We start from the raw sequence: 17,354 nt of genomic DNA, 5'->3' as shown, positions 1-17,354 counted from the left end.
GATGCGTTCAATAGTGCAGGTTTAGCATGTGGAAGAGGCATTAGAGAACATGCTGGCTGATAGTAGAGCCAGGACAGAAACTCCCACATGAATGACATCATCCTTCCAAAAGCACACTTTCATCAAATTTTCAAATGATCCAGTTAGAAAACAAAGTTGTCTTAACCTCTTTGCATGACTTATTTTTCTACAAAAATAGAGACCAGCTGAAAACAAGGACCTCCTATTGCTGCACTGTAACAGTGTTGTTGTTTTTACTGTAAAAACAGCACAATTTAAAATACCGCCATGCCAACAGTGATGATCATCTTTAGCAAAGTCGCTGTTACACAATATACTTGAAACTGCCCCAAAGGAAGTGTTTGCTCTAACAGATGTGGCCTAGATGTGTAGTTGTGTAGTCTCCTCTGTAGGATTGGTCTTTTGTATCATTGTTGAAGACTCTTCTGGGAAGTCTCCTTTCCTCTTAATCCCAGCTCATCCTACAAAAACACAGGAGGACTAGAACATCCTTAATGATGGCAGAGACAGTCAAGTCCTGGGTCCAATAATATGCAGGATTCAGGAGTGAAGAATTATCAGATGAAGGGGTCGGCATGCACACTATGACTGCTCATTGTGTAAAATATATCACTCAATGTACAGCAGTTAGTCCATGACCCACTAGACTCTGTTCAGTGTGAGGTATTTAACATTGCTTTGCCTCGGGGCAAAGTGCAAAACTAATTGCAGTTGCATATGCAGCTGACCCCATTTGGTCAGTAAAAAAATATGCAAATAAATGAAAAAATAATACATAATCATAATATTTATATGAAAATAATTTGCATGTAAATAGAAGTGCACCAGGAGGGCACTTGATTCCAGGTTAAAAAAACACGAAAAAAACACAAAGCAGTGATATGATTTCAGGGGGATGAATCACAGCCCAGCCTGCTACAGAAGACGCATCACTGGACACAAAAGTTAAAAGCTCTGCTTGATTGTCTTGTTCCCGATCCATGAATGGCAAACATCTTTTCTTTTAATCGCATAGCAAAAAGAGATCTTAGAGTCTTATTTTTAGCGCAGGAACAAACAGTTTGAACTGTACAAAGCGCTATATAAAGAAGTCCCGCTATTTATTTTATTCTGACTATTTAGTGTCAAGTAGGGGAGGAGAATTTGAATTTCAAATGCTCAGCTTTAGTCTTCTTTCTTCACACTGAGTTTGAAATATGTCTGCTCCTGCAGTGAGAGTATTATATTCAAAGAGTAATACAATATGAAAAGGACCATTTCATATTCTCAAAATACATAAGTAACACGACTGGTATTTCAAATAATCATTTGAGCTAAAGGTGTCATCATTTTTCTTTTTTTATGCATGTATTTGAAATGATTGACTTAAAGGACCAGTGTGTAGAATGTAGTGCCATCTAGTGGTGAGATTGCAGATGCCACCAACCGAATACCCTTCCACCCTCCCTTTGCTAGCATGTAGGAAAACATACAGTGGCTTGCGAAAAGCGTATAATACCCTCTCTAGAGACAGTTTTTGGTTTGTCCTTTCTGGGCTACTGTAGAAACATGGCGGTGCAACATGGCGGCATCGCAGGGAAATGGGACCCGAGCTCTATGTGGATATATGGAGCTCATCATAAGGTAGCGAAAACACAACAATTCTTATTTTCAGGTGATTAAACACTAATTAAAAACATACTTATCCCTTGGGTCAGTTTTGACCTGGGAGGACAACAGACGTTAACTCAAAAATAATGTATAATTTAATTTAAATGGGTCCAAACATACGTGTAAAACCTGTGGTGATAAGTTGGAATGAAGTTGGCTAAAAAGGTCTGACACAGAATTGGGTGATAATGTATTATCCTTTATAAACAGTCAAACCAGAGGACAAAAGTTACACATACTGCACCTTTAACATAAATCTGATCAAAAAAAAATATATTGAGTGAACTGCTGTTCATCCTTCATGCTTTTAGAGCTCAATCTTCCTTTCCTATCTTAAAGAAATGGTAGAGTTCAGGTCAGTATCTCTGCCAGGAAACCAGACAGGCAAGACAAATAGATCCCTGCAGCTCACTCTCTCTCACCCCCTCTCACCCCCCCATGACCAGGCAGGATGAGTTTGTCTGTCATGCCCTTGTGCAGAGAAGCCAGTGGCTGTCCTTCTGCCTGACGGAATAATGCGCCAGCCACCTGCTTCGCTGCAACACGCCTCACTTGTAACTATAAACTCTGCCTCATCTGTGCTTCATTCTGTATGGAGCTGTTTTTTCCTACTTTTATTCAAGAGAGCTGTGTTTCAGTTTGAATACATGATTTTGTTGATTTGATTTGTTGATTTCACGTTCAGATTTTGTAACGTTTTCCCTCAAAACCCTGCCCTTATACTTAAATAGATTTGTGCTGATTTGCTCAAACTGTATGTTTACACTCAACTTGCACAGATTCACTGCTTCAGTCCTTCTCACACTGCCTCCATGTGCTCGTAAAACATCTGCTCTCTGAGTTAGTTCATATTAAGGGTGTGCGATATGACGATATTAGATGGTGAGGGATTAGAACATGTCGACGATCTGACAAAGCAGAGAGATCGTAGAATCGTCTATAGGCACATTCTATATGTTGCAGTTCTATGCTGACGCACGGACGCTACTTGTTACTGAAAATAATCACATTATTGTAACTCATTACATGTTACAGGCCAACACGGTGCTGCTCATTTTCATTTTATTTGAGACTTTGTGGTGTTTGATTAGTTTTCAGTTTACCTGTAAATCATCATCTGTAACAACTGATGCGGCTCGCCCAGAGTCATTCATTTAGACTCGAAACTTACATCTCCCTGATGATCTCCCTCCAGCCAGCTGCTACATTATTTAGGTGTTTTGTAGTGAAATGAGGAGGCATTGTAGAGAGAACTCCTCATTTCAATGAAATGAATCGGCTGTTCCTCATCAATGCTTTGAATGCAAACAACAGGAAGTAAATAGAAACATCTTAAGGAAGTTAAGTTTAAATCAGCACACCACTTTGCGCTGCGTCTCCTGATTGTTTGCTCGCATCACATTCAGTTAGGACATTGTGTAAGCAGTAAAGCAAACACACCCACAAGGAGGCAGGGATCATTTTTATTGGTCAACGCTACACCTGGCCTTATATTGGTTGAGGGATCAAGTAGCCTGATTCCAAGAAGTAGAGGCTGAAGCAGGAAATCTGTGCAAGAAACAATAAATCTTAGTGAAAACATACAGTTTGAGCAGAAGCAGAGCAAATTAAAGTGCAAGCAGAGGCTATTCAAGAGCGAGGGGGGAAAAATGACAAAATCCCAACATCAAATCAATAAATCTTGCTCTCAAATCGAAAGACTCTTAAATAAAGATAGAAAAAAGGCCCATGCCTCTGGTCAGAGAGTGAAAATATCACAGGAGGATTTCCCCATGGCTGAAAATTACCGAAACTTGCTGTCGTCTTCTCTTTACACCTCCTCCTCCTCTTTCTCCCTTCTGCATCATATCTCATGACAACCAAAGCTGTCCTGGTGAAGTAGAAATCATTCACAGATAAACTAATCTGGCCTTTCAAATCCCGTCTTCACCTCTGTCGCAGCTGTTGCTATCAGATCCTGGGGGATCTGCTGCTGCTGGTAGGAAGACTCCTCTGCTTCACTTTCTATGAACTGAGCTTTAATTATCAATTCAATCCAGTGTCAGAGAGCAGCAGCAGCAGTGAGCACTTTATTTGACAGTCTTCTCCTGTTTTTAATTGGATAAACGGAAGCCAGATCTCTTAAACAGGAGAAGCAAAGTGTCATGTTCAGGTAGACTCTCTTTGTAAATAACGTGTAACTTCTTTCACACATTGATGCCACACAGCCCATTAATTCAACCTGCTTCACTAACTCTCAGCCCTTTTTGCTCTAAAAGCCTATTTTGAACAGGGAGTTAAGTGAATGATGAAAGCGAGGCACTTAACGCGGCAGTTTTTCATCACAATATCATCAGTACGTGACGACGATGATTATCCAAAGTGTTTATGCTCTGCTGCAACAGGGTGCCGACTCCTCCAGCACTATCACACAGACTGAGACGCTCACTCGAGTTTGGTTGATAGCAGATCAGCTGATAACTCGAGGAATTTTTATTGCACTGTCTGACTGTGAATGGATGATTAAAAGACATGCCGTCAACCTTTATTTATTTTCTCTGGGATACATTGATGGATGACCCTCATTTTCAATAATGCAGAGAAAACAAGTTAAACAGCAAACGTTCAGAAACATTAAGATTCAAAAGGTGTAAGAGCATAAAAAACTACTCAAACAGCAGAAATACACATTTCTGATTAAAACAGTTACATAAAAAAAAAAGATTTAAGAGTTTATTTCTGAAATTTCCCCATGCTATCAGGGAATCAATATTCAAGGTGTTTAAGGTTGTTCAATGAGTCTGAAGCATAAAAATCTAAAAGCAGCCTTTACCTGGCACATGTGGTGTAATCCAGTCGTGAAAGCAGGTTTGATTAGTTCCTTCATTGATGTTTATTAGTGACAAGAGGTCATTTGGTAGTTTATTTAGGAGTGCTTTCTAAATGAATAAGTACCAGTGTCAGTTAGAGGTATGAAAGTCACTGCATGTATTTATACTCTACTTTGCTGTCTGATACAACATAATGTCACCTTCTAGCTTGGGATGCTCTGATCACACTTTTTCACTCCTGAAGCCAATTTTGATATCTCAGCTCAGTGACTGGCTGATTCAAAGAACCAATCACATAACGAAGGTCTTTTTTCCCTTTTGGCCAATACCGGATATGTTTAATAAAATCAATATCAGTGTATCAAATCTGTAAACCTACCACCTGTTCATTAGAGTATCTACATTTGCTGATGATGACATACTGTGTCAGGAAGGACTTTAGTGGGAGTTAGCATGAGGAATGGCTGCCACCTGTTTGAAGTAAGCTGCGACTTGGACCATGAGTGTTCATTGTGACACCTGTAACTAATAGTAAATAATAACATACCTGATCCATGTGTGAGCATGTAAGTGGAACACAGGACTCACAATGTATCTGCAACGTGTCAGTGGTATTTGTCATTTGCATTTTGTATGCTCACAAATCAGTTTTTAGAAAGCTTTGGTACATAAACTCATGCTGCTAGTGCACTGTATTTACTTTCCACCATTCCTTGTATAAAGAAGAATAAAAATGAGTGGCTTTTATGGCTTTGTTAGATAATGGCAGTTATATGGACAAAAGAATCATGATGTTTTCTAGCTTTGAGATGATTCACAATTTTCTTTTGTGTGTGTGTGTGTTTGCAAAATTCATGAAAGTTAAAATATGGTTGAAACATTGTATATTTAGGATTTCATGTGCAAGACAGTTGAGAAAGAATAGTAAAAGACTTGCGGCACCTTTAAGACTTCTCAAAATGTGTAGCTTAACCCATTATGCTACCAACTGTCAGTACTATTCTAGATGCTTCATCTGTGTAGAGCATTTGTATGGAACAACTTGTATGGAACGCAGACTGGGACAAACTGAGTAAAGTAGAAACTGCACACTGGTCATTTGACCTCAAAAGGCTTTTCTCCTCATAGCAGGAGGTAACACAAACCCAACTTGATGGGTTGGGTTTGATGCAGATCATTTTTTGTTTTGTCAGTCTGTCATTAATGCAACGATTAAAAGTATGATGAGTTAGCCAGAGCCAGTTATCCATCTGGAGTTACTACAGTCCTGTGAGCTGCGTGTAGTGTTACGATTTACATCACAGTGTATGGGACTGTCTTAACTTACAACAGCTAATGTAGCCAGTTACTTTGTTTGTGCACATTATAATAACTCACAATTTAAACATTTTACCCATCATACAAAAACAAAAACTGGAATTAATTTGATATATAACTAAGTGAGTGCAACACTAAGTAAGCAGGTGTGAGATGCAACGAGTGTTCCTAATCCAGTTATGTCTGAACTATTCCATGAAGGTTCATGTGGCTGCAGGTTTCCATTCCAACCAAGCAGGAGCACACCAGACTTGACTCATTTAATCAACTGATATCAGTTTTCAGGCAGTTGATTAGTTGAATCGTGTGCTCCTGATTGGTTGGAACAAAAAACTGCAGGCACACTGCTCTTTATGGAATAGTTTGGACATGCCTGGCCTTATCAGACTGCAGCCGATCATGTTGCAGAAAAAAAAAAAAGTTTTTGAAGTTACTCATCTGATGATCGCATATTGAAATCTTTTTAAAACAACATTCAATTGTACATGAGACACAGTAACTGAAATGCACTGACAGTTACTCGCTTAAGAGTATTAGTGGAGCCTGTGGATGAAGACACGGGCATTCCATTTTAAATCCTCCTCTCCCCTCAAGCTCTGCCCCTTAAGTTTACACTGGCATAATGTAATATCAAGTGGCAAGGTGAAATGAAACAGGGCAGAGGAGGTTAAAGAAAGAGTAGAATGTTTGTACTGTACAGTGTAGCACCTTCACGTGAATGAATTCAAGGATAAAGACAGAATCAAAGTCCTGACTTGACCTGTGGAGACTATATCAAAACTTTACTCATAACTCTTGTCTTTTGTCCTTCTTCCAGAGTCGGAAACACGCCAACAAAGTGCGGCTGTATTACATGCTACATCCTGTGGATGGAGGCTGCCCTGCCAAGAAGCTCAGAACAGACAATGTAAGTCCTGTGTGAAATCCACATCACGTCCATCCTGCTGTATGTTTCCCCTCCAAGCCTCGGTAATCACTCACAAACACGTGTGCATCAATCCGCGGCTCCAGCTCTCACACCGAGACCTTTTATTGTTAATGGATTTCCCTGCTTTACCCTGAGCCGTGTGTCTTCATGACCCTCACTACAGGCCCCCCCCCACACACACACACACACACACACACACACACACTCTGTGTCAGAATAGCTGACAGATAAACAGCAGCCCCACATTTTTTAGACCAGTGAACAATACGACAGCAACGTTGTATACCAGGAGATGCTAACCTTTCATCTGGTCCTCCCAATTGAAAGCACACATGTTTGACAGATTACGCCGCCTCAACATTCCCCCCCTGTTCAATAAGCATTTGGGGTGGTGATGTGTGTTGTTTGGTTAGCCTTTCCAGCTCTGAGCTCCTTCTGTTCCTCTTTTCTCTCCGCCGGGGAAAAGAAAAATAACAATTTTTTTTTTTTTACATCCACTGGCGGTTCCGTGCACACTCTGATAAGCATCACGGTGTCGAGATTTCCTGTTGAGATTTTATGTCACAGTGAAAAGGGAGGTTTTTATCCCAAGTTGCTTTCAAGTGGAGATGCGGGTCGACGTAGGGGTGATGGAGGAGGTCAGGAGAGGGACTGTGGTCTCTGCTGTGATTACTGGGAGTTTTTGCTGGGAGATATCAGTCTGGAAATCTGGGCTTGTGAGTCAGATAAGGACACGTTAAGGGATGCTGTTGCTCTCTCAGTGCCTCAGCTAACAGCATCCATTCTGACTGTTCTGTTTCAGTTCCTCTCTGCCTCTCTTTTTTGTCCTCATCTCATCTCTGCTTCCCGTCGCAAGCTTCCACTCATCTCTTTTACTCCTAGACTCTCCTTGTCTTTCCTCCTGCCTCCTATTTTTTCTTCCCTTTCCTCTAGTCCTCTTGTCCATATTCATTCTCCCCTCACTAATCTCTTTCCCCCTACAATTCTCCTCTATTTCTTCTTGTTCTTCTCCCCTTCACTCTGCTCCTTTCATCCCATCTCTACTTTCATCTCCTCCAATCCTTCAGTCGTTTCCTTTTTTCTTTCTCCTCTCCTCTCTCTTTCTCTGGCCTCCTGTTTAGGGCTGGGCAATATTACAAACATTGGATCTCAACAGTTTTTTCCCCCCATATCAGTATGATAGTGATATATATCACAATATACCTGAAGACAGTATTTCTGTCAAGTTAAAAGATTTGCTTAAGTTTTAAAATTATCAGAGCGTGAACAATTAAAAGATTTGCATGAGCTGCAAACATAAAGTCTATTTTAGTGAACAAGTTATACAGAAGTATAAAAAAAAGCCAAAAATCTGTGAAATCAGTCAGCCCCAAAATCACATATTTTCACCCTCTGCTATAAAAAGCAGCTCAATGTGATTTATCTATTTAAAGGGTTGGTTGGGTAAAGGGTTGTTGCTTGGAGCCTTGCTTCTTGTTCCAATGGATGGGTCTAATTCCTGATGTTTAACTGGAAACACTTTCACTCAGTGTGTTTTACTGGATGGTGATCCTTCAGGTTTGGCACAGTTTAAGACAGAGTTCAAAATATACACTCACTGCCCTCTTTTAATAAACATAAAGTAGAATCATCACCAAAAACTGAAAATGTATAAACTTCAAAAAAGTAGAATTTATAGCAGAGCTGTTGTATTGGATTGAATAAGAATGCACAGGTGTACCTAATGAAGTTGCCGGTGACTGTACATTACCAATGACTTTAAACCCGTGAAAACTATTCTTATTTTTTTGGCCACCTGGGGGCCAGCAGAAACAAGCTGAAACACAACACTGGCATATTATCACATTTTAAGTTGGCTCGCATCTCTTGTCTTGCAAGATTAGCCTTTACCAGCATTGAAGTTAAAGTGCTAAGACCTATATTCCTGATAACTAAAGTTCCTAACACTAAACAACAAACAAATCAAGTTATGATCAGCTTAGTCAGATATTTCCCTCTTCATGAGGGAAATATCTGACTAAGCTGATCACTAACTTGATTTGTTTGTTGTTTAGTGTTAGGAATTTAGTATAGGAATATAGCGTCTTAGCAATTTATTCCAACTGCTGCGTGCTATCTGAAGACAAGTGATGAGAGCCAAGACACTCAACCAAAACAATGAGCTTAAAGACAACAAAGCTGAGTGGAACGGCAGAGTGCCGTAATATTGTTTCATGGATCCCTCACTATGAAACACCTCATTTACTTTCTATTGATCTATCGCCTGTTATATCTCAATTATCTGACCTTTACACCACCCATCCCCCATTTCACTAATCATTTTTCCAACCTTTTTACTCCCTCCAGTTGTCGTTCTCTTTATTCCCTCAACTACTCTTTCATTTCTTTATCTCATTGTCTCTCTTTCCCTTCTCTCAACTCTTCCCAACTACATGTCCTCGTCTCTTTGTCTTCTCTTCCTTTCCCCTCCTTATTTTTCCTCTACATAAGGTCTGTCTGTCACCATGTCTTTGATGTGTTTTTTTCCATCTCTGAGACGCAGCAGTCTTGTACTCGATCTCCTGCCAGCGCTGTGCTGATGCTTTTATCCATGGGGCTGAAACCGTTTGGGATCATAGTGATGAGTGATAAGACTCGGATGTACGAACGCGGATATTGTTTCAATCTTTCAATCTCTTTGTGTCCTATTACCTTCCTGTCAGGCTACACATGTACAACACGCAGTTTGACCATTTAATACACACTGTTTCTCTGTACTCTGTTATTTCACCATCTAACTGATATTATTAGTATTAGTTTAATGAAAAAACCCCAATAAAAAAACACCACGGCACCACAGTGCTCCCAGTTTAAGCCTGTCTCACTTTCTCATTTGTCTCATCTTATCTCTATCTTTCTTCATTATTTTTCCTGCCACAAAGTAGTAACAGTAAAAAAACATACAAAAAGTAGTAACAATAAAAGTATTCAGTGTTTAAGTTTAATTCAAAATGTTGTTAGGGTTGAAAGCCTAGAGACAGATATTCAATGGTAAAATAATGGCGCAGGTCTTTTACTTAAAGGTGTTCTGTGTGTTTTTTGACCACTAATAGCACTTTGGAGCAATGTTTTTATGAGTATGTTCCCATTTTGTTTGTATGTTGTGCCTGCTGAGCTTGCAGCATGGCTGGATTAGTACCCCTAGGGGCCCCTGGGCACTGACGCTCATGACACCCCGAGCCCCAACCCCCATAATCAATTAATGTTCCAACCTCCTCTCTATTACTGCTTTTACTTTTGGCTGCCCCACTGGGCTTTTGGTTACCGACAGCCATGTCCATTTTCCTGCTACTTCATCATTTTTTCCCACACACTTGTTGATACAACGTAACCACGGTGCATTGTGGACTGATGACCATTCATCAATTGTCCAGCCATCAAATTGACAAATAAAACAAGCTTCTTTTTTTTTTCGGTGATGGGGAGGACTGAAAAGCTCTCCCATCAGTCCATCTATGAGCAGTCTGTATTCAGGCAGGCGCAGAGGGTATCGTCGGACTCGTCCCACATCCTTCAAACGCAGTATGAGCTCTTGCCTTCTGGCAGAAGGTACAGAATCCCAAAATGCAAACTGAACCGTTTTAAATACTCTTTCGTACCCACCACCATCAAAATGTTAAATAGATCTGTACGCTGAGGCCTGGGAAGTGTGCAATAACTTGATGTTCTGTTCTGTTTTGTTTTGTTTTTTATTTTTTATTTTTTGCTTTAATCTTTCATTGGATGTGTCATGAGTGTGTATGTAGCCTACATGTACGTCTTTAGCTGTTATATGTATTTTATGTGTATTTATTGTCTATAAGGGCAGCTACTACTATGCACTTCGCACTCTGAGTCCATGACAAATTTCCCCTAGGGGACAATAAAGTATATTCTATTCTATTCTATTCTATTCTACAATGAATCACTTAATTTTCTTGGAAACAACTTTTATTGCAGTTGGATAACGCTGCTGTCGCGTGGAAACATTGTAACTTTAGGTTGTTTACATAACCCCGGTTCTCTGAGTAATATGAGTGAGATGTCTCACAATGGGATGCACGCCTCGTTGCAGACCTGAGAAGCATTAATCTCATTACGCTAATCATGATTGGCTGGTGAACGTATTCGTCCGCAGCATGTAGTGCCACTTACCTCAAATAGCTGCTGCAGACGACACAGTCTCATTCAAGATAAGCACCTCTTCTCACTAGCCCAAGCAAGAAGGGTTGCCTGGTGAGACATCTCACTCATATTACTCAGAGAACCGGGGTTATGTAAATAACCTAAAGTTCTCTTTCATAATGTTCGTTTCGATGTCTCACTATGGGATGTGGTAGCTCCCGTAATGCCAGACAAGCTTATCTAGCGTCCACCAACCCACAGGGAGAGCTGCTCTGTTCCAGTTAGTGCTACACGGGGCGGAGACGTCCAACATATAGAAACGGACAAAAGTGAGAGGCGAAGACCAACTCGCCGCAGCACAAATATCCTGAACAGAAACTCCCCTGAATAAGGCCCAGGATGCGGCCAAGCCATGAGTAGAGTGTGCTCGCAGGCCCGCCGGCGGCTGCAAACCCTGACCCATATAAGCCAAAGCAATCAGCTCCACCACCCAATGGGAGAGGCGTTGCTTTGTAACAGGTTTCCCCTTATGAGGATTAGCCCAGGAGACAAACAGCTGATCGCTCCTCCTGAAACCCCCAGTCTTATCCATGTAAGTGTGCACCGCACGAACCGGACATAAAGTGCACGACCGCTGCTCTCCAAGTGAAGCAGCGAAAGCCCCAAGGTCAATAGGAGAACATGAACCAACCACCTTGGGCAGGTCGGATTGGGCTTCAAAGTCATCCTTACATCTCCCTGGGCGAACTGAGCGCACGAGGGATGCACCGAAAGTGCATGGATGTCGCTAACGCAGCGGTAAGATCGAGCCACTCACGTGCCAGGCCCACAGCGCGAGTCGGTCCGGGTGTGAGTGAAAGCTAAAGAGCTTTGTCCTCCTTCTTCTTGGCTTCACACCGTTGCTGCATAAAAGCTAACGCAGAGCCGAAGATACCCTCCTGGACGATGGGCATGTCCAGTATATCGTCCTTCTCTCTGTCCGACAGGTTGGTGAGGTTAAGCCACCGCGTTCGTTCCTGTAGGACCATGGTACCCATTGCTCTTCCCGTGGCCTGGACCGCTCAGCGTTGGATACGGAGACACAAGTAGGTGATAACCGGTATCTCCTTCCACGTAGCTGGGTCCTGTGTCTGTGCAAAATCCTCGCATAACTCCGCCTGGTATGCGGTGGGCATGGAGAGGACATTAAGCGCTCTGGCCGAAAGTGCTGCCGCCTTGTAAGCCTTCTCAGTCAAGGCTGACTGAGAGCCTTACACACGTCGAGCATGTCCGAGCTGGGGAGAGGAGAAGCTGGTGTGCTACTCTCATCTCCATCTCTAAAGGTGGTGGAGGTTCTGGGCTGTTCAGCCCGGGCCGGAGTGACGAAAACGTCGACTTCCTCGTCATCCTCTGATATGAGGATATCCAAGGCATCGTCTTCGTCCTCTCCGTAGTCCAATTCCAGGACGTCCTCCTCTGGCGGGGGAACCGGAGCCATGTCAAGCTGTGAGCCCCAGCTAACGCTAGCTACCGGTGTCACCTCCGCACTGACTTCCCTCTCCCCTCCGCTGTTGACCGGGTGGTCGCAGGTGGGGAGGTAGGGGCCATGGCCAGACAAGCTAGCCTGGCGGGCTAGCCGTCTGCGGAGACTCTTGATCGTGAACAAAGCGCAGTGTTGACACGAGCCGGGAACATCGACAGCTAGCCGGGCATGTTCTAGCCCTAGGCAGCCCGAGCAGACCTGGTGTTTGTCTTTGCTCGAAATCTTATTTCCACAGCGGCAGGGGCGGGCCCCGGAGTCTCCGGCACCTCTGGTGTGAAGGATTTTCTCCTCCATCCCCGCGAGCTGGCGAGCAGGCAGGGAGTCGAGGTAGTTAGCTGGTGTGCCAACAACGAAAGAGTTGAGAAATCAACTGAAAAGCCAATTCCCGACTGAAAAACTCAGCTACCGTGGTGAGGAGCTGAGAACAATTACCAAGCCGTGGAGGCCAAGGAAAAACACCAAATCTGATCTGGTGTGATCAGAGATGAAGCAAAAAGAAAAACTAGCTAGCGCCCGGCGACGGAGGCTAAATAAGATCTGTCTGTGGACAGTTAAGCCAGCTAGTACTGACGCAAGACATGCTGCGAGTGAGAAGAGGTGTTTGAATGAGACTATGTCGTCCACAGCAGCTATTTAAGGTAGGTGGCACTACATGCTGCGGACGAAAACGTTCACCAGCCAATCATGATTGGCGTAATGAGATTAATGCTTCTGAGGTCTGCAACTTGGCGTGCATCCCATAGTGAGACATCAAAAAGAATATTATGAAAAAGAACTCCATATGTCGTTTTGGACATACTAGGTTTCCAATAGGTATTATTAATAATAATAATAATAATAATAATAATAATAATAATAATAATTATGAACATCAAGAGAATGGGTCAAGAATGGGTGTCGAATGGGTCAAGAATGGATGTCGTATTTCTGTAGAGCCAAACAAAAAAACTCTTTCTCTTAACTTTTTGCTTCTTTAGGACCTGTAACACTGTAAAATGCTCCTTTTTAAATTTAGGAAAAGTGCAATGTCAAAGAGTGCAGAAGAGACAAAAACGGCATCACTTTTATTCAAATTCCTTGCATGTTACGCACCCAAAATTGGTTGATCTCACCAAATCAGAAGCATAATAGAGCATTTCTCAAAATGAGTCATCAGTAAATTGTGTGACACAAACAGTATATACAAGTGATGTCACCATACTACAATTACTACTGAAGCTCCACTGCTCTCAGTATCTGCTCTGACACCACGGCAAAACTAGAAATCCCAGTCAGGACACGCTCCTTTATTTAAAAACTTTTTCTAAACATTAAAAATTTAACAGAAACTTTGTGTGTTTAATTTTTTAAGCACACAGGCTGCATAAGAAGAAGAGTTATAGATCAAATATTCGCCTGTAGACTTAAAGTAGAAAGCAAATCAGCTAAGTCATTTGAAATGATTGTCAAGCTTTAACAACAAGTACAACTGTGATTATGTGTTCACACTCTGGTTTGAATAATAAGAGTTATAGTTATATAACTCAAAAATGCTGGTATTACTATAATATTCAAAATGCTGTTATTGATTTATTATCTATGTATTTATGGTAGGTTAATATTAATTCATCGAACATCCCATTTTGTAATGTGGTTATGAAGTTGTTTGGAAGAAGACCAGCAGGGGTCCTTGAGCAGACTGCAGGGGGTTCCCAGCATGAGGAAAAATAGATTCATTTCACTTTTATCATACCAAACTCAGAGAATAGGGTCTGTGGTCTATAGTGCATCTAATTTGGAGGTCCATGACATGAATAAGTTTGATTTGCTTTATTTTGCAAAAATCCAAAGAGTGCTGGATGTTTCTAGCTTCCATTTAAGTCAGTTGCTCCTCTGAGAAGTGGAGCAAAAGGTTGTCATGTTATGTCATGTCATGTCATGTCATGTCTTTCTATTTGGAACACTCAGAATTTGTGAATCTGAACCCATATTTAAAAAGTTGTTTAATAAATAAAATTCTGAATAAATGTTTTACACATTTTTGCATTGATTATTTTATGAATGTAATTAATAAAACATTGCACAAGTGAGTATGACTAAATAGTGATAATAGTATGCATATTTATAATAGTTTTTTCATTGTTCAACACAGGCCATTTCAACAGATGCTTTAAATGTATGACAATAAAACAGAAACAGAAAGAATTATTAGAATAGAATAGTCTTTATTGTCATTGTACAGGACAATGACATTTTGTTGGAGCAGTCCCTCGGCTGCCTTGTAAATATAATAAATATAAAAATATAAAAAAGAAAAGAAAACAATCAACAATCATTTTGTAGTTCTGTTTGACAATTTGTAGTCGGGACGTTTTACTGGCTTCATTAAGGCCTTTGATAAGACTGTAAAAAGGAAGCATTTTAGACTATTACAGTGTTGTGAGTCCTTGGTAAACAGACAGTATCTGCAATGTTCCGGACTCAGCACCCTGACATGAAATATGTTTGTGTTTTCTACACACTGATTCCAAAAAATATTTTCCCCATACACAGTAATTACAAAAAGAAGAGGCTGTAAGACAATGAATGCATTTGTGTGAGCATCACAAACACCCTGAAATGATTCTTTTTATGATCAGACAAGCCACAAACTGACTCCAGTGCTCACACTCTATGGGCACAAAAAGCACAAAAGTCGGACTGTTCCTTTCAGTGTACATGTATCAAGCACCATCTTGGAACTTGGTACAGTTTTTTAAAAAAATATATTGGTTATACGTGTGCACGAGGACGCATGTGCATGTGCACACATTTTCACTTTTCAACCTTTCTATTCTCCTTTTGTTTTATTTTTCTTCCTTCCCTCAACTGTGGTACATCTTTCTCATTTTTATCCTTTTCACCTTATTTCATCTCTTGCCTTCTCCTTCTCCTCTCCTCCTCTTCCTTCCTCGTACGTCTTGTACAAAAGGTCTTTTTGTCACTCTGTCTTTGATGTGTTTTTTCTTCCTTTCTGTTTTTTGATCTCTGAGACTCAGGAGTTTTGCACTGTATCTCCTGCCAGCGCTCGGATCACTCACATCAGCAGGAAATGAGGCAAGGAAGAAAACATCTGCTAGCAAGTAAACCTGGATGTAAACAATGCTTCAAAATATTCAAATGAGTATGTAGTTATGCAGTAGTCTTAGGAGTACCACTGCAGCATTCAAACCACACCAGACCCTAAACTGTTAATAGTGAAACATTATTCATGCAGAGTGATTCAGGACTTGGCAAATGTGCCTGCGGTGAAAACAGTTGTATTTATTGTATTTTTCCCCCTCTGTGGCCAATAGTGTTATTCCAGCTGCTCTCCATATCAAAGCTGTTAGTATTTTGTGTATCGCTGTCAGGTAGATTCTGCCTCTGCTTTGTACTGACTGTGTTAACAGGGACGGCAGAGAAATTGGTTTGTACATGGAGACAGTTTTTCCTCCAGAATCTCTGTCCATACTGCAGCATGACTGAGCCGAAGAGTTGACAGGGGAAAGAGAGGTGACCTTGATGCCTTGTGTTATCTAAAGTCCTGAGTGTGGGTGAGGGTAGAGCTCATGGTTTCCATGCCAGTCTAATGTCTGGAAAGTGATTAGAATGAGCCATAGTAAGACAGCAGAAACATAAACAGTGGATATACATTTTCAAGTAGTAGTCACTTTCATCTGCAGTCCCTTCAGTACATCAATATTAAAACATAATGGCACAATAACAAACAGTACAAAGGAAAAAACACACAGGATACATACATAATACAAAGCTACACACAGTTACACATCATATACAATGAAGAATCAGTGGTTACAGACCTGAGAGAGTCATCAGTTTGGTCATTCCTATGGGTTATGGCTTTCACAGATAATGCTGACTGTCCAAATGTAGTGCGATGAAAAGGTATGGTACAATCTCTTATAGAGGACATTCTGGAGGATCTAATAGAACTTACTGAACAAGTATACACAAACTCGTGTATTGAAATAGAGGCCAAACCATTTAAACATTGTATAAACAAATTTGAAGGTAATGTAAAAATGTCAAGGCTCAGTACGTTGTATTTCTCTAGTATCCTACAGTGATGGAAATGCATTGGCTGTTTGTTCAGAGTTTTTACATACATTTTACTACATGTACTACAATAATACATATATGGAAAAGAATCATAATATGCATAAATATCTTGGCCATGTCCAAAGAGAGACAGTTTCTAGTATGTCTAAAACATGTTGTACTTTATTGTTTTTAATGGTCATGTTTTACTACCTCATACCTTGTACAAATGACTACAATAGGTGGTCTCAAGGTGGTTGACAGATCAGATGATTAATACAAAAGATTGATTATTTGTTCAAAAGATATCTGCCATTCAAAACATAGAAAAAAAACTTGTCTACTCATTGCAAAAAGTTGACCATTCCTGCTGAATTTCCTTTCAATAAGTATGTGGTCATAAGAGTCCTATGCTAGGAAAAGACATTTAAGAAAGTGAGACATAACATTGTTAACACTTTGTGGAAATTCAACACTCCCTGATACTAGATTAGACATTAATAATCATTTCAGTCAAGAAAAATGATTGTAACAGACAAGAGGCACATATTGACACATAAAGTAGCTCTCAATCCTATAATCCAGAGGCTTTTCTATATGACAGTAAACTTAAATATATACCTCACAAAGAAGTGTTCATAAAGGTCAAATGTATCTTCACCATGAAAAAGCTACAGCTATCTTTCCACCAATTCAATTTTTTCAGAATATAAAACAACTTCTTACCACTCTTGAGTCAGAAGGAGGATTTTTAGCCACATCAACGGCACCACTCAAGGGTTAGCAATGTCCATTCCTAGTAAGTCCGTCACATTTGGTCCAGACTGAAATATTCCAACAACTACTGGATGGATTTCCATGGCATTTGGTGCATATGGAGCCTAGATGACTGTATCTTAATGAC

General features: G+C 40.7%; 1 protein-coding gene across 1 annotated transcript in view; it reads left to right on the top strand.

Moving 5' to 3' along the window:
• zmat4a (zinc finger, matrin-type 4a) overlaps positions 1–17,354 on the top strand; it is a 157,648-nt gene that overhangs the window by 52,886 nt on the left and 87,408 nt on the right. Inside the window, exon 3 of the mRNA XM_062417087.1 lies at positions 6,616–6,705. Coding sequence (XP_062273071.1) covers positions 6,616–6,705 — 90 coding nt within the window. The remainder of the gene's footprint in view (positions 1–6,615; positions 6,706–17,354) is intronic.

This window comes from Scomber scombrus, chromosome 4 (genome assembly GCF_963691925.1).
Source record: "Scomber scombrus chromosome 4, fScoSco1.1, whole genome shotgun sequence".
In the NCBI taxonomy this organism is placed as follows: Eukaryota; Metazoa; Chordata; class Actinopteri; order Scombriformes; family Scombridae; genus Scomber; species Scomber scombrus.
Note: the sequence above shows the minus strand (reverse complement) of the source record. Positions and strands in the feature narration are given on the sequence as shown.